The sequence below is a fragment of the Bison bison genome, unplaced genomic scaffold (genome assembly GCF_000754665.1).
Source record: "Bison bison bison isolate TAMUID 2011002044 unplaced genomic scaffold, Bison_UMD1.0 scf7180017864352, whole genome shotgun sequence".
Classification (NCBI taxonomy): domain Eukaryota; kingdom Metazoa; phylum Chordata; class Mammalia; order Artiodactyla; family Bovidae; genus Bison; species Bison bison.
The window spans coordinates 392,946-413,524 of record NW_011494924.1 but is presented as its reverse complement, the minus strand read 5'-3'; the positions used below and the strand labels follow the sequence as shown (position 1 = coordinate 413,524).

The 20,579-nt window shown below is 40.0% G+C and overlaps 1 protein-coding gene across 5 annotated transcripts in view; it reads left to right on the top strand.

The window, feature by feature from the left end:
• The first annotated feature begins 2,268 nt into the window (after positions 1 to 2,268).
• Positions 2,269 to 20,579, top strand: part of CDK5RAP1 (CDK5 regulatory subunit associated protein 1) — a 61,526-nt gene continuing 43,215 nt past the window's right edge. For 2 of the 5 annotated variants that reach the window (XM_010854855.1, XM_010854852.1), the window contains exons 1-11: positions 2,269 to 2,359; positions 4,728 to 4,862; positions 5,435 to 5,765; positions 7,331 to 7,434; positions 7,934 to 7,968; positions 8,996 to 9,096; positions 11,203 to 11,413; positions 12,939 to 13,059; positions 14,427 to 14,657; positions 15,712 to 15,809; positions 16,472 to 16,527. In XM_010854855.1, the coding sequence (XP_010853157.1) occupies positions 5,456 to 5,765; positions 7,331 to 7,434; positions 7,934 to 7,968; positions 8,996 to 9,096; positions 11,203 to 11,413; positions 12,939 to 13,059; positions 14,427 to 14,657; positions 15,712 to 15,809; positions 16,472 to 16,527 (1,267 nt within the window). In that variant the 5' untranslated portion in view covers positions 2,269 to 2,359; positions 4,728 to 4,862; positions 5,435 to 5,455. Of the gene's footprint in view, positions 2,360 to 2,580; positions 2,648 to 4,727; positions 4,863 to 5,434; positions 5,766 to 7,330; positions 7,435 to 7,933; positions 7,969 to 8,995; positions 9,097 to 11,202; positions 11,414 to 12,938; positions 13,060 to 14,426; positions 14,658 to 15,711; positions 15,810 to 16,471; positions 16,528 to 20,579 lie in introns of all 5 variants that reach the window. The other 3 variants (XM_010854853.1, XM_010854856.1, XM_010854854.1) reach the window with 3 other exon arrangements.

Here is a 20,579-nt window from a genome sequence, read left to right as displayed (position 1 = left end):
CAGAGGGCTTTCTCCCAAACCACAGCCTCCCCATTAACATATGTAGGAGTATATTTCCACCATGGCTGCTAGTATATAACTACCCCTTTGGGTGAAATAATTCTGAGATCTGTGTTTTACTGTTTCCTAGATCTCTGCAACAGAATTAAGACCCAGATGCCCACTTCAGTAACTGGCTTGGTAACACATTCTTTATTGGATGTCTCCCCTTCTCTGTCTCATTTTCTGACTACCTTATCAGTGTCTTCTGAGATCACCTGCATGCACTCAAATACACAAGGTCTGCTTCTGGGGAACTCAAACTAATACATAAAGCAGTCATTTATTCATTCAACGCATACTTATTAAGCCATACAATGAGTCAGGATCTGTGCTAGATCCTGGGGATATTGCAATGAACAAGACAGATTGTGTTTCTGCTCTCAGGGAGCTGAACGTCTAGGAACTAGGCAACAAATAATGCTATCATTATGGATAGTGACAAGTATTGTGAAGAAAATGATGTGATTAAAAAAAAAAGAAAATGATGTGATAATAATGGGAGCATTTTAAATGGGATGGTCAGAAAGGGTCTCTCTGGAGAGCTGGCATTTAAGCTGAGACATGAAGGACGAGAAGGCACCAACCTTGAAACATTCTGGGGGAACATTCCAGAAAGAAGCTAGTTAAATACAAAGGCTCTGAGATAAATAGGTGCTTGGGGTATTGAAGAAGCAAAATAAAATTACGTAGTTGAAGTATATTCAACTAGAGAGATCACGCTAGGAAAAGAAAGAAATAAATGGGTTGGAGAAGTAAAAGAAAGCAGTAGCTGGATCTTGCAGGTCCTAGGACACAGTAGGAAATTTGGATTTTATTGCAAAGGCAATGACAAGCCACCGGGAATTTTCAGCAGAGGAGTGATGTGATCTGACTTTTCTTTTCTTTTTTTTTTTCCTGTGGGGCTGGGCAGCTTTCGGGATCTTAGTTCCCTACCAGGGATCCAGATCAAACTCTAGCCCATTGCAGTGAAAGGGCAGAGCCCTAATCACTGGACTGCCAGCGAATTCCTTTTTTTTTTTTTTGCCAGCGAATTCCTGTGACCTCAGGATAAAAACAAATACATTCCCTTAGGCCCTGTGTGGGAGATAAGTCAGTAGGAAAGAAAGAAAGTGAAGTTGCTCAGTCGTGTCCGACTCTTTGTGACCCCATGGGCAGTAGCCTGCACCACGCTCCTCCGTCCATGGGGTTTTCTAGGCAAGAGTACTGGAGTGGGTTGCCATTTCCTTCTCCAGGAAATCTTCCCGACCCAGGGACCAAACCCAGGTCTCCCTCATTGTAGACAGACGCTTTACCATCTGAGCCACCAGGGAAGTCAGTAGGAGACTAGGTTAAAGGCAGAAGCAAGGAGACCAGTTAGGCTATTACAGCCGGTTCTGATGAGATAATGGTTGCCTGAGACAAGTTGCAACAGGGGTAGAACGGGAGAATAGAAAGTGACAGATTTGAGACATTTTGGAGTTAGAGCTGACAGAACTTTCTGTAGAGACTGAGGGGGAAGAAACAAAAATGAGTTTCTCTTAGTGCAACTGGGAGGATGCTTGGGTTTGAGATGGGCAAGACTGGGAAGACACAGGTTTTGGGTGAGGATGTGTGTGTAGAAATGACGAATTCTGTATAAAGTTAGAGGCGGTCGATACGTACCCAAAGGGGAGGTGCCCCATAGACAGTGGAACTCTGGGTCTGTGACTCCAGCAGGGGCGGCAAGAGGGGGTGGTCTATGCTGGAAACGTGAATTGCGAAGTCTTTAGCGCAGCACTGTCCAACAGAAAAAGAAAGTGAGCCACGTAAATAATTAAAAATTTCTCAGTAGCCACAGTTAAAAAAAAAAAAAAAGGAAAAATAAACAGTTGAAACTAACTTAAATAATATACTTACTTAGCCCAATAGGTCCTAAATATTATCTCAGCACGCAATTCATGGGGTCGCAAAGAGTCGGACATGACTGAGCGACTGAACTGAATTGAATCAATATAAAAATTATCGATGAGACAGTTGGCCTTCTTTCTTCGACATTCAGTGTGTTTTACACTAAGAGCATAGCTAACTCGCACTCGCTACGTTTCAAGCGCTCCGTTGCCATACGCCGGTTAGGGGTTACCACTTGGTTCAGGGAAGCAGCGGAGGATTTTCAAAGCCAGAAAAAGCCCACCCCGGACGCTGTAGACGACGCACTTCTGCCGGACGGAACACCCTGGACCGATATTGCGGCGGAACGGAAGTTGCGTGTATGCGCGCGCAGCCGCAGACGGACGAGCCGGGAGCTTGCTGATCGAGAGGACAATCCGCGGCTGGAAGCTGGGTTGTCGGGCTGCGGAAGGTGAGCGGCGTGCGTTTAAGGTGGCCTGCGCCCTCGCCTGTGGCCCATGACTGGGGCTAGAGGGACCACGGTGCCCCGGGAATGCGCAGTGTCCAAGGGGAGAATGGGGCGGTGGTTATGGCGCGGATCCTAGAGTCAGACTCTGAGTATTCTCACCCTAGCTTCGCTGCCTATTCGTTTGTGACCTTGGACAAGTCACCTCTCTTCCCCTTGAACCTTAGCTTTGTCACCTGTGAAAAAGTGGGAGTGATAGAACCTGCCTCACAGTTGCTGTGAAGATCGAATACGGTAATCCGTGGAAAGCGCCTAGCACCGCCTATCACGTTGTAATCACCCAGTAAAAGGTTTGGGATGCTTGATTGTTAGCTTATGTTGACAAGAGGCTATCGAAATCGTCGACATCGTTTTTGTCAACTACAAATTAATGTAGCGCCGCACAGAGGTGCCTACATTGTGCTATGTAAGCATTTTATTTGTATCACCACATTTCATCCTCACAAAAGACATGGAGATAGATGCTGTAATAGGTACTATTATTCCCATTTACATATGAGGAAATGGAAGGTCCCAAAACTTTGATTCCAGGTGCCCGAAGTTACCTGGTGAAGCAGTTGGGTCAGACTCTTACTCTTAAGACCTTAATCACAATGTTCTATATCCGCCATCAGGGAAGTGGCCTTGCTGCAGTCCATGGTATCTCAAAGAGTCAGACACTGAAAAACAACAACAATATCCACCAACAAAGGAGGTGTGGGCTGCAAAAGGTGTGGTTACTGAAGACTTACTGTATGCAAAGTTAGGTTTTGATACCATTAGTTCTCAACAGAGGTGGAATTGGTGACTCAGATAGGTATTTGACTTGCCCAGGGTCACACAAGTAAGGGGCAGAAACAGGTAACTTTAAAGCTCACACTGAAAGTCTGCTGTTCTCTGTCACTTGAAAGTAGGTTGGCATTGCTCCTAAGTGCTGGTAGCATGTACATTAGGTGATCAGATTGGAGAATTAACAAGCCCTGTCTGTCTCATTTTACATGTACAGCACCTGCCATGTTACTAGAATGGGAGATACCAAGGATGTAGAAATGAATGAGATTTGTTTCCTGCTTTCAGGGACCTCTGGCTTATAAGGGATAAGCAGCAATTAACAGCAAGGTGTGATGAGTCTTGTGATAGTGAGAAGTGTTTGGGAACCCAGAGGAGGACCTCTAGACTTTGGCTGTGATGACCTGAAAAGGCGTCCAAGAGGAAGTAAACTAAAAGTAGTGTAGGAGTTGGTTAAGTCAGTCGAGATAAGATGTAACATCCAGAGAAGACAGCACGTGTAAAAGCTTAGAAGCTAGTGAAGATCAGGCACCCACTGTTTCTCACTCTTTCTCGAGATACTGTGTGCATTACAAATATGTACCTGAATTTTCATGCTTTCTTTCCTACACGGATCTGTGGATGGCCTACTGTATCTAGTATAGCACTTTACTTCCCTGCTTTTGTCATTCAACCTCGCTTTCTAACAGTTGCATCTTATTCCATTGTATGGATGTGGTATGACTTATATAACAGTCCCCTGTTGATGACATTTAGATCTTTTCCACTTCTTTGCTGTTAGAAACACTGCTGCATCAAGTATCCTTAGGCATAGGTTATTTTGTATACGCAAGAGTCTATCTGTAGGATAAATACCTAGGAATGGAACTGCTTGGTCAAAGGTTTGTGTGTGTGTTTTCTTAATTTTTACTGGAATATAGTTGATTTACAATGTTGTGTTAGTTTCAGGTATAGAGCAAAGTGAATCAGTTATACATGTACATATATGCTCCCTTTTTAAATTTCTTTTCCCATATAGATCATTACAGAGTATTGAGTGGAGTTCCCTGTGCTATACAGTAGGTCCTTATTAATTATCTAGGAATTGTTATGTTTGTGATTTTGATGGAACGTGGCAAAATGGTCACTGTAAAGGTTGTGCCATCTTCTATGCCTCCCAGCCATGTGTGAGAGGGTCTGGGTGGGAAGTTTGAAGGCAGTAATGTGAAACTCTTGGAGGGTAGAAGGAGTCACTGATCAGGCCTATGGTGCCCCCATGTCAGATACTTTCCTTTTGAAGGAAGACAGGAAGATGCTAAGTAGTTTTCACAGTGTGGGGAGGCAGTGTATCAGGGTGGTTAGGGGCACAGTCTTTGTAGTAATTGTCGTTGTTCAGTGGCATTTATGTCAGACTCTTTGCGACCACACGGACTACAGCATGCCAGGCCTCCCTGTCCCTCACCAGCTCCTGGAGTTTGCCCAAGTTCATGTTCATTGGATTGGTGGTGCCATCCAGCCATCTCATCCTCTGACACCCTTTTCTCCTTCTTCCCTTGGTCCTTCCCAGCATCAGAGACTTTTTGCAATGAGTTGTCTGTTCTCATCAGATGACCAAAATACTGGAGCTTCAGCTTCAGCTTTATGTTAATTCAGACCTTTATTTGGATCCCCACCCTGCTGCTTATTGGCTGTGGGAGCTTAGGTAAGTCCTTCACCCTCTCTGTGTCTATTTCCTCCTCTCTGAATGGGGATAATAATAGTGTCTGTTGCCTGTGTTACTCAAGATTGCTGTAAGGATTTAAAGAATTAATCACTTAAAGTCCTTGGAACTGTTCCTGGCTCAAGGTGCTACTTTGTTATTTTGTCAAGGCTTCTCATTTCATCTCTGTCACTCCTCTTAATTTTTATTAGAATATAGTTGATTTACAATGTTGTGTTAGTTTCAGGTATAGAGCAAAGTGAATCAGTTATACATGTACATATATGCTCTCTTTTTAAAATTCTTTTCCCATATAGATCATTACAGAGTATTGAGTGAGTCTATTTTTGAAAATAGACCGCCTGAATTTGCATCTCATCTCTAGCACTTTTTATGATATTTGTCAAGTTGCTTCAGTTTTTCCACCTTTAAAATATTATTAAGAGGACAGTATTATTAAGAGTATGTTCTTGGGTTTTTATGAGATTAAATGTATTAATATGTGTCAAATGCTTAGAGCAGTGCCCTGTGAATAGTGCTCAATAATTTTAGTGATGTCTGTCATCCTCTTGCAGACTGTGGGCTCCTTCAGTGCCATGCATCCTTTTCAGTGTGTTCTCCGAGCCCGGAGGTGTCTGAGGCGGGGGCCCTTGGCCTCTGTGTCCTGGCTGCTGCTCAGGACCTGCAGAGCACACAGCAGTGTCCCCAGCTCTGCATGTCCCAGTCCACAGAGGCAGCAGGAGGATGGAGTTTGGAAGGATTTCAGCTCCAGGCTGGCCACTGGACCGACTTTTCAGGATTTTTTAAGAAGTGCTTCAGTTCCTCCAGAGCAACCGTCCTCTTCAGAAGTGGAGGACCCACCCCCGTATCTCACGGTGGATGAACTTTTAGGAAGGCAGAGAAGAGGTTGGTTTAACTTTACTTCTCTTTGGACTTCCTGCTTTACTCCCTTTCAGTGCTCATGGCCTGAGTCTTAACCAATCTTTTATAGACCTGGCTTTGGAGTTAACGGGGTTAACTCAGTAGAAGGTTGGGTTAACAGAGTAGAAAGGCTGCTAAGTTATGGAATCATCAGCCTCTACCAAGCAGCAATAATATAAAGAAACTTAACAGTTCTGATACACGCAAATTGCGGGTGGAAGTCCTGGGGAGTCCTCTCTTTGGTTACCTTTGGAAACCCTGCAATCTCTGTTCTGAGTTTTAGATCATCCTAAGTTACAAGGCAGGTTTTGCAATTGGTACTATAGAAAATCATTATGCTTATGCAGAGGTTTTCTTAGAAAACATAATGCACTCAGTTAAAATGTGTTAAAATTTGAAAAGACATCAAGAGACAACCAGACCTCTCCCCTTTTGCACTGTTTCAAAAAAAAGCTTCCGTTTATAACTCTTAATGATTTGGTTGCATTCATATGGTGCAAATTATTTGTAATATGCTATTTTCAATTAATATTCCTCCAAATACCAGTCTTCATAATTAAATTAAAAAGTTGTTGCAAAATACCACGTGCTGTACCATGATGTTTTCCAATTGTTGGGACATTGGGTTGTTTCACAAATTTTTCTATTATAAACAACACTATTAAAAGTGCTTTTGTATGTATACACACACAGATACACATATTCACACGTATAGAGATAGTTTTGCTTCTTCAAAATTTTTTTTCTAGAGTAAATGTCTAGGCATTGAATTGGTAAATCGAGGAGCCTGTATACTTCACGACTTCTCAGATTTTTGTAGTCCTTTAAAATTTGTTATTCCCTTCTGTCTCTCGCTGACATAAGTTTGGTGTTTTCTCTTTTTAGACAAAGAAAGGGAGCCAAGGAATGTTTAGAAAATTTCCTGATTGTTTATTTTTTAAAAAATTACTGCTATTTTCTATTGGTTTTCATGTGATTGTCCTTCAGCTCTTAGCTCCATTTAGAATTTATTTGGGTTTGTGGATTAAGTGTGTTGGTGGGATAGGGATTGATAGAGGGATTTAGTTTGAAAGGGTTTGCTTGGGTGTGAAATTGATGTTCTTAAAACTTTGTGCAGATGTGTTTTATGTCATGTTAGCCATACTTACTTTCCTTTGATATGTTTGGAGTTACTTTAGGAAGTTGCCTCATTTTTATTTTGTGGCTTTATTGACCCTCTAGCCACCGCTGTTATCTCTAGAGGCTGGAGAACCTCATTCTGTATAACTATATTTCCTGAGTCTTAAGAGCATGTTTTCCCCACTTTTAAATGATCTGACTTATAGTTGGTGTGTGTATATAATGAAGTATTTCTTTTGTTCTGAAAGGCTTCATTATTAATAGTTTGGGGGTACATCTGGCAATTAATGGTGTCTCTGAATTGAGGCATCAGGGGACTTAAGCGACTAACCAGGTGCCTCAGGTGTTTCTGGGGCGTTTGGGGAGGCAGCCTTTTGAGACATGTGGTCCCTTTTTGTCTTCTTACCTGTGGAATTGCCCTCTCGTTGCAGTCTACCTTGAGACCTATGGCTGCCAGATGAATGTGAATGACACAGAGATAGCCTGGTCCATCTTACAGAAGAGTGGCTACCTGCGGACCAGTAACCTTCAGGAGGTATACACATTTCCCTCTTTCCCTGTTTCCTGGGCCTGGGCGAGATTCTGCATTTGTGCTGGTTCTTAGGTGGAGTTTCAGGAACAGGCTGTGGCCTTGTGAGAATGAGTTCCTTTGAGGGAAGTGAGGAGTATGGGACTGAGGTGTACTTCTGTTGCAGTTATTTTTGAAACTTTTATGGTGGTGCTCACCTCAGGCAAGGAACTAGGTTGAAAATGGGCTGCGAGGAGAAGGCAAATGGGGAGTTAGTGTTTAATGCCTATTGGTTTTAGTTGGGGAAGGTGAAATAGTTCTGGAGGTTGATGGTAGTGATGGTTGAACAACAGTGTGAGTGTACATAATGCTACTGCACTGTATACTTAAAAATGGTTAAAATGGTGAATTTTATGTTATGTGTGTTTCACCATAATCTGGGGGAAAATAATGGACTGTGGGCAGTGATTCTACAAGGCTGATTTTAAAGATCATAATTTTCCTTTTTTCCTTGCTCTCTACCCAGGCTGATGTGATTCTCCTCGTCACATGTTCTATCAGGTGGGAATTTATTCTTTACCTAGAGAGTGAATAAATCTTGTGTAAAATGCCAGAGCCAGCAGTGCCAGGGTGACCCAACCTGTGGAGATGAGGCAGCAGGTTTGCAGTTTTCCAAGTGAATATATTACTGATAGAATGTCAGCATTTGCTGAGCGTATACCTTGCGTCAGGTCCTGTGCTGAGCACTGTATGTGCACTGACTGATTCTCATGACAACCCTCTGAGGTAGGTGCTGTTATTGAACTCATTTTATCGATGAGGAAACCGAGAGTGTGCTGAGTCGCCCAACATTTCCTGGGGTTTTTCTTGCACATGTTTATGCTGTACCTCACATCATAAGGGCTAGGTCCAGTCAGTGGCTAGGGACAGAGTTCTTCTGACAGAGATGGGTGGCATCCATCACAAGTGAACATACCCTGCTTATTACTTTGTTCCTGTGTACATGGCATGTTAGTGTTGTTTCCTCAGCTGGCTGTATAATCAGTCAGTCCAGCATTTTTGTTCTGAGGGTCTTGCAGGACATTGAACTAGGCACTTTGGGAGATTCAGAAATGAACCTTTCCTCCATGGAGCCCGACTTTACGGAACTTAGTCTGATATGGGAACTAAGACAGATACGCAAACAGCTCTAACATCTGGCAGAAAGCACTAGCTAAAAAAAAAAACAGTAAAAAGGAGAAATTGCTGAGTACAGGGAAAAGAATAGTTAAAGTGATAGGGGAACAAACTCTCCAATCAAGGAGAGTTTGGGAAGTCTTTGTGAAATAGGTTGTTTTTAAGTTTGGCTTAAAGGCTCCTCAGGATTCGCAGATGTGTAGGGAGGACTCATCTTAGGAATGGATTTGGCTGCACTGTTTGTGAAATGTTAGCTCCTGACCAGGGATCAAACCTGTGCCCTCAGCAGTGAAAGCTTGGAGTCCTGGCCCCTGGACCACCAGGGAATTCCCATTCCTCCCGTTGTCATGCTCTTTTAGGTTGCTCTGTAGTTGATTTTCAGGTTCAGGTCTACCTTTTTTGATCTTTGTAGGGAGAAGGCTGAACAGACCATCTGGAATCGTTTACATCAACTCAAATCCCTGAAGTCCAAACGTCTCCGCTCCCGAGTGCCTCTGAGGATTGGGATTCTAGGTATCTGGTAATTTGCAGGTTTTGTGAGCTTTTTGAGACTTGGGCACTGTGTAGCTTCATACGCTAGAGTTTCCCTTAGATGCTAGATTCTCAGTCTTATACATCCCATTCAGCCCTTGTACTTAATGTCAGAAGCTATAGAATTAAATGAGATGAAGCTCATAAAAGGGCTTTTCTTAGTGCCTGGAAAATAACAGGTACTCAGCAAGTGATCTGTCCTTCCTAGTCTAATGTGGCTTGTGGTAGCACAGAGTAATGGATAGGAGAGAGTTTGGAGTCTGAAGGGACAGTTTGAATTTATCAGGTAGATCTCTTTCATCTTGACTCCTAAAACATGCCCAAGTGAAGATCCAGCTATGCACTGACCAATATGATAGCCACTAGTCACATGTGGTCATTTAAATTTAATTACACTTAAATAATATTAAAAATGCATTTCTTCAGTCTCACTAGCCACATATTGACTGCTTATTAGTCACACTTGACTAGTAGCTGCCAGTTTGAACAGCATAGATAAAGCACATTTCCTTCATCTTTAGACAGTTCTATTGGGCAGCTCTGATCTAGAGAGCTGGGAGGCATATTTCAAAAATAAATATTCGGTACCTTTGTGGTCCCAGAATTTAGTCAATGTATTTAACCTTAAAAATAGATTGTGTCCATTGTGGAATAGTTAAGTCCTCTTGATGATGGATCAAAACAAAGGTTGGAGCTTATTCTTTTACACAGATTAATGTACTAAGTGAAGCAGAAAGATGGACGGATTAGCTAGGATGTTTTGTTCCATTTCAATTCCTTCATCATAGGACTTATATATATCTGTTTGGAGTGTTAGAAATCTCCAAAATAGTTTGTTTTTTAAATTGTAGTAAAGTATATGTAACATAAAAAGGTTTACCTTTTGAACCTCTTCCAGAGGCACAGTTAGTTCAGTGGTATACAGTATAGTCACATGGTTGTGCACACATTACCACCATCCCTTTCCAGAACTTTTTCTTCTTCCCAAGCTGAAACTCCATACCAATTAGGTAATGACTCTCCCGTTCCTCCCTCAGTTCACTTGCTGGCAACTGCCATTCTGCTCTCTGCCTTGATGAATTTTAGTGCTCTGGGTACTTCATAGAAATGGAATCATATGGTATTTTTGTAACTGGCTTAGCACAATGTCCTCAAAGTTCATCCAGGTGGTAGTATGTATCAGAATTTCCTTCCTTTTTAAGGCTGAGTAATATTCCATTGTATGTATGACATCTGTTTATGGACATAGGTTGCTTTCACTCTTTGGCTATTGTGAATGATGCTGCTATAAACATGATTATACAATCAAGAATTGTTCTTAAATGTTTTTAAAGGGTATTATTAAGAAAATGGACTTTCAAATTCTATTTTTTTTACTAATGGCAATGGTTTTCTTGGTTATGGAAGATGCCAGCATAGATGATAACTCATTTTTTACAGGTTTTGATAAGTATTACAGGTGATAGGAGGAGTTCCCAGGTGGGTAAAGCACTCACCTACCAGTGTAGGAGATACAAGAGGTGTGGGTTCGATCCCTGGGTTGGGAGGATTCCCTGGAGGAGGGCATCACAACCCACTCTAGTATTCTTGCCTGGAGAATCCCATGGACAGAGGAGCTTGGTGGGCTACAGTCTATGGAGTCACTGAGTTGAACACAACTGAGCGACTGAGCACACACGTACACATGGGCAACAAGAAAGAAAAAGAGTGTAAGGGCAGTTGTATATAGGTGAATTTTATTTAAAAAAATAAGTTTTTGACACAAAATAGTTTTTATTTATAGTACCAAGTAATTTTCAATTGAAAAAAGAGGTGGTTCATGTCTAGAAATGTTTTTGGATGGTGGTTTAATTTTTGTCAGGCACGTAATTGAATTGCTGTAGAGCCCTTTTCCTGGTTTTCTTATATAGAAATACGTAGGTTCCAGAGGTATAGAGTGTTGGGCAAATTTAAGGAGTGATGCTAAATTCCTGGAGAAGTTTCTATGCTTTCGCCTTTGATCCACCTGGAGAGAATGTGTACTGGAAAGAAGTTGTGAGACCAGATGAATTTGGGAACGGGTCTCAGCGTATTTGTTTTCCCTCCCAGGCTGCATGGCTGAGAGACTGAAGGAGGAGATCCTCAACAGGGAGAAAATGGTAGATATTTTGGCTGGCCCAGATGCCTACAGGGACCTTCCTCGATTGCTGGCTGTTGCTGAGTCAGGCCAGCAAGCTGCCAATGTGCTGCTGTCTCTGGATGAGACCTATGCTGACGTCATGCCAGTCCAGACGAGCCCCAGTGCTACCTCTGCCTTCGTGTGAGTCACTGACCAGGAGATGGGGAGTCAGCTTCTCTTTCCTTACTTTTAAAGTAACATCTTACCTTTATTACATTAAAAAATAATGCACATAGTAAAACTAAAGACAAAAAATGGTATAGTAAGACTCCTCAGAACTCTCATCCTCAGTCTCCTAGACTAACTCTGAGGCAGCCGTGTTTGTAGTTCCTTATATAATCCTTTCAGAAGTATTCTTTGCACATGCATTCATATATATTATATGGACTCTTTTCTACCCTCCCGTCTCTTACTTTTTCTACTTAAGAAAATGTTTTGGGCTTAACTGCTCCTTTTGTCCATCCCTTAATCTTTTAACTTAAAAGATCTGATGACAAAATAGTTCATATTTGTTGAAGAATATGTGGAAAGATAGAAAAACATAGAGAAGTGAGTAAGAATTACTTACACGTTTTACCACCTAATGATAAACACTATTATCATTTTGGTGTATATCATTCTGTTCTTTCCTCTGTGTTTGCGTGTGTATGCTTTGTATGTATTTATTCATAAAAATTGGCTCTTGATATACTTGGTTTTATACGTTTTCTTATTTAAAATGATGAACATTTGTTAGGAAATTTTCTGTAACAGATTGGCGAATAGGCTTATAGCCTGTTCTTGTAAATAAAGTTTTATTGTAATACAGTCATGCTCATTTGTTTACATATTGCCTGTGACTGCTTTTGCCACTACAGTATTAGTATGGTTTATAAAACCTAAAATATTTACTATCTGGATTTTTTACAGAGAAAGTTTGCAACCTCTCATTTTAATGGCTATCCAATACTCTGTTGTTGGAATGCTTAATAAAAAAATTAATAGCTAATATTTATTCGAGTTCTTCAGTGAACATCTTCAATACATAGCTATCCATAATTGTTTCCCTAAGATAAGTTGAGGCTTTCATATATAGGACACAAATGAAAGAGAGTGATGTAGCTTAGATACTTGGCATTTGGATCAGGAATGAGTGAGAGATGCAGAACCTTACATTTTAAATCCAGGTCTCTACTCGTTATGTACTCTTTGGTAATATTTATTTTTTCTGGTCTGGATTTAAGGAATTCAAAAATATGTAAATATGAACAGTAGAAAGTCCAAATGTGCAAGCTCTGTACCCCTTCCTCCACTGCTGTGCTTCCCTGGGGTAACCACAGTACAGTTACAGTTTGGTTTACATCCTGTGATTATCAGATAATAATTTTTTTTTGCCGTGTCATGTTTCTTGTGGGATCTCAGTTCCCTGAGCAGGGATTGAACCCAGGCCATGGCAGTGAAAGCCTGTAATCCTAACCACTAGGCCACCAGGGAACTCCCAACTAATAGTTTTTAAAGATAAAAATGTCTGCTTTGTTGCTTCTTAGATCTCAGATTGGTCCTGTGTGAGCATGTTGCCAAGAGAATTCAGAGCTAAAGGATAAATGCCAAGGGAGCTGTGACCTTCTCCTTGGGTTGGACCAGATCGTCCTGCTCCTTTACTGAGTTCTGGCGCTTTCCTCCCCAGGTCGATCATGCGAGGCTGTGACAACATGTGCAGCTACTGCATTGTTCCTTTCACACGTGGCCGGGAGAGGAGTCGGCCTGTTGCCTCCATTCTGGAGGAAGTGAGGAAGCTTTCTGAGCAGGTGAGAAATCTTCCAGCCCTTCTGGCTGTGAGTGTGTTTGTTGGAGGATGAGGACAACTTTTCTGTAGTTTTATAGCCTGTGCTGTCTCTCAGCTGTACATGTTTAGAACCATACCTGACCAGAAAGAAATTCCTGGGTATACATCTTGGGTTGCCGCCCACAAAGTTTAGGCAGATCCACAGAGAGGTTTCCTTAGGAGGGAGTACGGTAGAATGGAGAGAGCATGAATGAAGTGATTTTGAATTTGGGCTCCACCATTCTCTGGCTTGATGTGTGTGTAGAGAGAACAGATGTGTAAATGTGAATGATCAAGAAATGAGGCACAATGTTAACAATTACTGAGTCTGGGCAAATAGTTTATGGGCGTTTTTTATACCATCTCAGTTTTTCTGTAAGTTTGAAATTATGTCAAAATAAAATAATAAAAAATAGTCTTTATAGCAACCACTTTTCTTTTACTTTCTGAAATTTTACAGTGTAGATTTTCAAACACAGACAAGTTGAAAGATTAATAAACTGATTATTGACATTTTGTCGTATGTTTTTTATCTGCCTATCTCTGCAGATATATAAATATACTTTTTTCTGAACCATTTGAGAGTAAGTAGTAGTCATCAGGCCCTTTTGCCCTGCATCTGTCAGTATGCATCTTCTCAGAAGGAAGAATTTTTCCCTTCATAACCATAATACCATTATCATAAGTAGGAAACAGTTAACTAGTATATTCTAACATGTAGCCCATATTCAAAATATCTTAATTATCCAAAAATGTCTTATTACTGTTCTATTTTTAAGCCAAGATCCCATTAAGATTTATATAGTTTCATTTGATTGTATATAATATTCCTTCAATCTCTCTTAACCTAAAACAGTCCTTTCACTTTTTTGTTTTTTGTCTTAAACGATGCATTAGACATATCTCCATTTGTTTGTTTCCTCATGTTGTTATTTAAAATATTCCCCTGAATTGTGGTAAACTGAAAGTTAGGTGTAAAAGCTTGATTGGATTTAGACTAAATATTTTTGGCAACAGTACTGCATAGATAATGATTATATAACATTCAGAGGACAGAATGGTATCATAATTTGATTTTTGGTGTTATAAATTAGCTGTTATTTTTGAATATTGGGTTTGTATCCAGCTTTTTTGCTATTTTTAAAAATGCTTTGAAGATTTTTACATATGGTTTTATCCTGAAGTTCAGTTCTTTGGACACGATGCCCAAGATGAAATTATTGAGTTAAAGAGGGAGTATATTTATGGATGACTCTTGGCAGATTTAGCTAATTTTAGTTGGAGATTTGGCATAACGCTGCCATACAAGTTTTAAAATTGCTTCCAATATATTTATATTTCCTTTTTCAGGGGCTGAAAGAAGTGACACTCCTTGGTCAGAATGTTAATAGTTTTCGGGACAATTCAGAGGTCCAGTTCAACAATGCAGTGTCCACCAACCTCAGCCGTGGCTTTTCCACCAACTATAAAGCCAAGCAGGGAGGCCTTCGTTTTGCTCACCTTCTGGATCAGGTGTCCAGAATAGATCCCGAAATGAGGATTCGTTTCACCTCTCCCCACCCTAAGGACTTCCCTGATGAGGTGAGTATTGATAGTTTACTGTGCCAGATTGACATCAGTGTCCCTAAGAATGCCAAAGGTTGGAGCCAGTAGGGTGTGGCAGAGGCATCTGTCCTCAGAGGTCAGGGGATCCTGAGGTGTGTTACTGTGTTGCCCTCTGAATCTACCCCCTTATGGAAAGATTTGAAGTCCACCAAGGTGGAGGAAGGTGTAGGATCGATAGTGAGGCCATCAGTGGACCATGAGGGCTGTGCAGAGAGGTTTTATTACAAGATGGTATGGGGAGGGCAGGTAGGGAGGCAATGTGATGCAGCAGCAAACAGTTTAGACTTTGGCCTCAGACAGAGCTGAGTTCAGTCCTGGCTCTTCCACTGCTTTACCAGTTCAGTTCAGTTCAGTTGCTGTCTTGTCCGAGTCTTTGCAGTCCCATGAACGGCAGCACGCCAGGCTTCCCTGTCTGTCACTAACTCTTTACCAGTAGAGATGACCTTTTCAACTTGTCATCTTCATTTGTAAAATGGTTAATAATCACTGCCTGCTTTGCGTTGTTGGGAAAGTTTTTTGTTTTGGTGAAATGTCTGTCTTTTGGCCCCACCCCTACTTTTTCCCCTCTGAAATATTTGTCTTATTGAGTTGTAAACGTTCTTTATGTACTCTTGGTAAGAATCATTTGTCAATACATTTTTTCAAGTATTTTCTCCTGGTTTTAGTTTCTTGATTGTATCTTTTAAAGGGGCTAATTAGTTTATAAGCTAGGTGAGACAAATGCTGTTTTTCCTTTCTGATCTGTGTTGGCACTGTCCTTGTATAGCCTCGTGACCTGAATCTGACCTCTGCTTGCTTTCTTCACTCTTTAAAAGTAGTAAAAGTAGAGAGATACCATCAGGTGAAATGTCTGGGACAGACGGAACATGGCTTGAGCAAAAGTAAAGAATTTGGGTGGTTTATATATTTGGTTTTGTCAGCCTCTTAATTCTTAAAAATTAACCTTGGTGGAGAAACAGTGGGAGTGGTATTCCTTTCTGTGATTCTTTGGTGAGATTTTGATGACCTTTAATGTGTTATATTTGACCAGGTTCTGCAACTGATTCGTGAGAGGGACAACATCTGTAAACAGATCCACCTACCAGCCCAGAGTGGAAGCAGCCGTGTATTGGAGGCCATGCGGAGGGGGTCAGATTTGCTTGGGGAGGGGTGTTCCATACCAATCCATGTTTAAGGACCAAGCAGTGTCTAAGAACCTAGGATAGTGTGTGGCACATGGTAGCTGCTCAGTAAAGATTTATCACATGAGTAAACTGATGGACTTTATAACTTGCTTTGTTCATTCTATAAGTATAGACTGAGGATTGGATCACTCATTTGTTTAACATGTGTCTCATTAAGCACCTACTGTGTGGCACACTGAGACTTTTAATCTTTATAGCTTCTGTGTGTTTACTTACTCTGGAAATAGTATAGCAAAGATAAGACTGAAAGGAGAAAGTGACAGATGACACTGTATAGAACTAGTGATTTACCTTATATTCCACTTATATTCCACATTGGCAAAGAATCTTAGAAATATTAAGTATTAATTTGTCTTCATTTCTTAGTTACATAAAAATGGCTATTTAAAATTGCATTCTTGAATTAAAATTTTATAGGCTCTGGATTAGGTTACAGTACAGGATTTGGATCTGAAGGGCTCTTTAGAATATTTTAACTTACTCTTGTACTGTCCTGTGTGAATGTAAAGTGATTATGTGAAGTAATTCATAGTATTATCTTCTTATAGCATTCATTTAAAGAAGATTGGTTCATTTGAGCTTTTTCTTTTTGTTTTTTTATTGCAGGTATTCAAGAGAAGCTTATGTGGAATTAATTCATCATATCAGAGAATCTATCCCAGGTACATTTAAGAAACATATTTTGCTGGGCATGTTACTTCACCAGTGACCCCCAGTCTTTTTGGTTGGATACAGGCAACACTTGTGGAAGTACATGGTGTCGCCTTCAACACTTCTTTTACTGTTCTTCATTTCTCTCTTTCTCTTACTTCTTTCTGACCAAATATCTTGGTCTTGCTAGAAATACTCAGAGATATGAATTAGCTTGTGGCCTCAATCTAAAGAGATTCCTTTTCTAGAGTTTTTATGTTTCTGAACATGAGAGAGACCTTGTTTCTGCTCGTTAGCAGCAAAGTTATGGTCTAAATTAGTTCTGATTTTGGAGCAATTGATATCTTTTTTTTTAAACTTCTGTTTTGTACTGGGGCCAGTTAACAGTGTTGTGGTAGTTTCTGGTGAACAGTGAAGGATTCAGCCGTATGTGTATATATATATGTGTTCTCCCTTGAACCCATCCCATCTAGGCTGCCAAGGACACTGAGCAGAGTTCTATGTGCTATACAGTAGGTCCTTGTTGGATACCCCTTTACTCTGTAGTTTTTTAGATCTGTTGACAGTGTCTACATTGTTTTACAAATTTCTAATTAATGTGTTCTTCACTAAAACTTCCATTTGGATGGGACAGGATAGTGTGGACGTTCTCTGGGCTGTAGTTTCCTCTTCTAATGTGGAACTAATAGTTCCACACATTCCATAATAATGTGGAACTAATAGTACTCACCTTACTGGATTATTAAGATAATTAAAGTATGTTGGAATGTTGTGTTTCATTTCAAAAGTATATGTTTGTATGAGGTACTCAAAACATTCTGCATGATAGATCACATGCTGGGCCACAAAGCAAACCTCAGTAAATTTAAGAAAATTGAAATCATATCAAGCATCTTTTTCAGCCACAACTCTATGAAATTAGAAATCAGCTACAAGAAAAAAATTGTAAAAAACCCAAACATGTGGAGGCTAAACAATGTTACTAAACAACCAGTGGATCACCAAAGAAATCAAAGAGGAAATCAGAAAATTCCTAGAGACAAATGAAAATGAAAACATGATGATCCAAAATCTGTGGGACGTCGTGAAAGCAATTCTAAGAGGGGAGTTTGTAGCAATACAATCTTATCTCAAGAAATAAGAAAAATCTCAATGAAATAACCTAACCTTATATCAAAAGCAGCTAGAGAAAGAAGAACAAACAAAACCCAAAGTTAGAAAGAAAGAAATCATAAAGATCAGAGCAGAAATAAATGAAATAGAGACAAAGAAAGCAATAGAAAGGACCAATGAAACTAAAAGCTGATTCTTTGAAAAGATAAACAAAATTGATAAACCTTTAACCAGACTTATCAAGGAAAAAAGGGAAAGAGCTCATTAAAAAAAATTAGAAATGAAAAGGAGAAGTTACAGCTGACACCACAGAGATAGAAAGGATCATAAGAGATTTCTTTAAGCAACTGTATACCAGTAAAATGGACAGCCTAGAAGAAATGGACACATTCTTAGAAAGGTAAAATCTTCCAAGACTGAACCAGAAAGAAAGAAAATATAAACAGACCAGTCATAAGTAGTGAAATTGAACTGAGATTAAAAAACTTCCAACTAAAGTCCAGGACCAGATGGCTCCACAGATGAATTTTATCACACATTTAAGAGAAGAATTAACACCTACCCTTCTGAAACTAGTGCAAAAATTGCAGAGGAAGGAATGTGCCCAAACTCATTCTATGAGGCCACCATCACCCTGATATCAAAACCAGAGAAGAAAAGACACCACCAGAAAAGAAAATTATAGGCCAATATCACTGACAAACATAGATGCAGAAATCATCAATAAAATAAGAGCAAACGGAATCCAGTAATACATTGAAAGGATCATATACCATGATCAAATCGGATTTATCCCAGGGATGCAAGGATTTTTCAATATTTGCAAATCAGTGTGAAACACCACACAAATTGAAGAGTAAAAACCATATTATGTCAATAGATGTGGAAAAAAAGCTTTTGACAAAACTGAAACAACTATTACGATAAAAACTCTCCAGAAAGTGGGCATAGAGAGAACCTTCCTCAACATAACAAAGGCCATATATGACAAACCCAGAACTAACATCATACTCAAGAGTGAAAAGCTGAAAGCATTTCCTCTAAGATCAGGAACAAAACACTTTTATTTGACATAGTTTTGAAAGTCCTAGCTGTGGCAATCAGAGATGGAAAAAGAAGAAATCCAGATTGGAAAAGAAGAAGTAAAACTGTCACTGTTTGCAGATGACATGATACTATATATTAAAAATCCTAAAGATGCTACCAGAAAACTACTAGAGCTTATCAGTGAATTCAGTGAAGTTTCAGGATACAGAATTAATATACAGAAATCTCTTGCATTTGTATACACTAAGAACAAAAAGATCAGAAAGAGAAATGAAACAATTTCATTTACCACTGTATTGAAAAGAGGAAAATACCCAGGAATAAACCTACATAAGGAGGCAAAAGACCTGTACTCTGAAAAGCATAAAACATTGATGAAAGAAGTTGAAGTGATACTAACAGTTGGAAAGATACACCATGTTCTTAGATTGGAAGAATAGTATTGTCAAAACAACTGTACTACCCAAGGCGATCTACAGATTCAGTGCAGTCCTTATCAAAAGTGCAATCTATCAAATTACCAATGACATTTTTCACAGAACTAGAACAAATAGTTTTAAATTTATTTGGAAACAGAAAGACCCCGAATAGCCAAAGCAATCCTGAGAAAGAAAAACAGAGCTGGAGGAATCAGGCTCCCTGGCTTTAGACCATACTACAAAGTTATAGTCATCAAAACAGTATGGTACTGGCACAAAAACAGAAATAATAGATCAATGGAACAGAACAGAAAACTCCAAAATAGACCCACACACCTTTTGTCAGTTAATGTATGACAAAGGAGGCAAGAATATACAGTGGAGAAAAGACAATTTCTTCAATAAATGGTTCTGGGAGTATTGGACAACTATATGTTAGTATAATAAACTGAATTTTAAATCATAGCTACACTCAGATACATATTTATTAGGAACCATTACAGTCAACACATTCTTGCCAACAAGGTGTTTCTTTGTTCCTATAGCATAAAAATCCATGCTTTAGGATTCGATGAACTCTTGGAAAGCATTTTCTGCCTCCTGTTGGTTTTGGAAATGTTTTCTCTGCAAAGTTGTCAGGATGCTTGAAGAAGTGGTAGTTGGTTGGCGAGAGGTCACATGAATATGGCAGATTAGGCAAAACTTTGTAGCACAACTTTTGAAGTGTTAGTTGTCTCGTATGCAGTTAGGTTTTCTTGTGGAGAAGAAGCAGGCCCATTCTGTTGACCAATACCGGCTGTAGGCATTGCAGTTTTTGGTGCATCTCATCAGTGTGCTGAGCATACTTCTCAGATGTAATGATTTTGCTGGGCTTCAGAAAGTTGTAGTGAATCAGACTGGCAGCAGACCACCAAACAGTGACCATGACTTTTTTGGGTGCAAGTTTGGCTTGGGGAAGTGCTTTGGAGCTTCCTTTTGATCCAGCCACTGAGCTGGTCATCTCTTGTATACGATCCACTTTTTGTCACATATCACAGTCTGATCAAGAAATGGTTCGGCATTGTTGTGTAGAATAAGAGAAGACAACACTTCAGAACAATGGTTTTTTAATTTCAGGTCAGCTCATGAAGCACCCACCTGTCGAACTTTTTCACCTTTCCGATTTCAAATGCTGAATAACCATAGACTGGTCAGTGCTGAGTTCCTCAGCAACTTCTCATGAAGTTGTAAGAGGATCAGCTTCGATGATTTCTCTAAGTTGTCGTTGTCAACTTCTGATAGCCATCCACTATGCTTCTCATCTTCAAGGCTCTCATCGCCTCTGCAGAACTTCATAACCACCACTCCTTTGTACATTTGTTAGCAGTTCCTGTGCCAAATGCGTTGTTGATGTTGTGAGTTGTCTCTGCTGCTTTATGAGCCATTTTGAACTCAAATAAGAAAATTGCTTGAATTGGTTTTTTGGTCTAACATCATTTCCATAG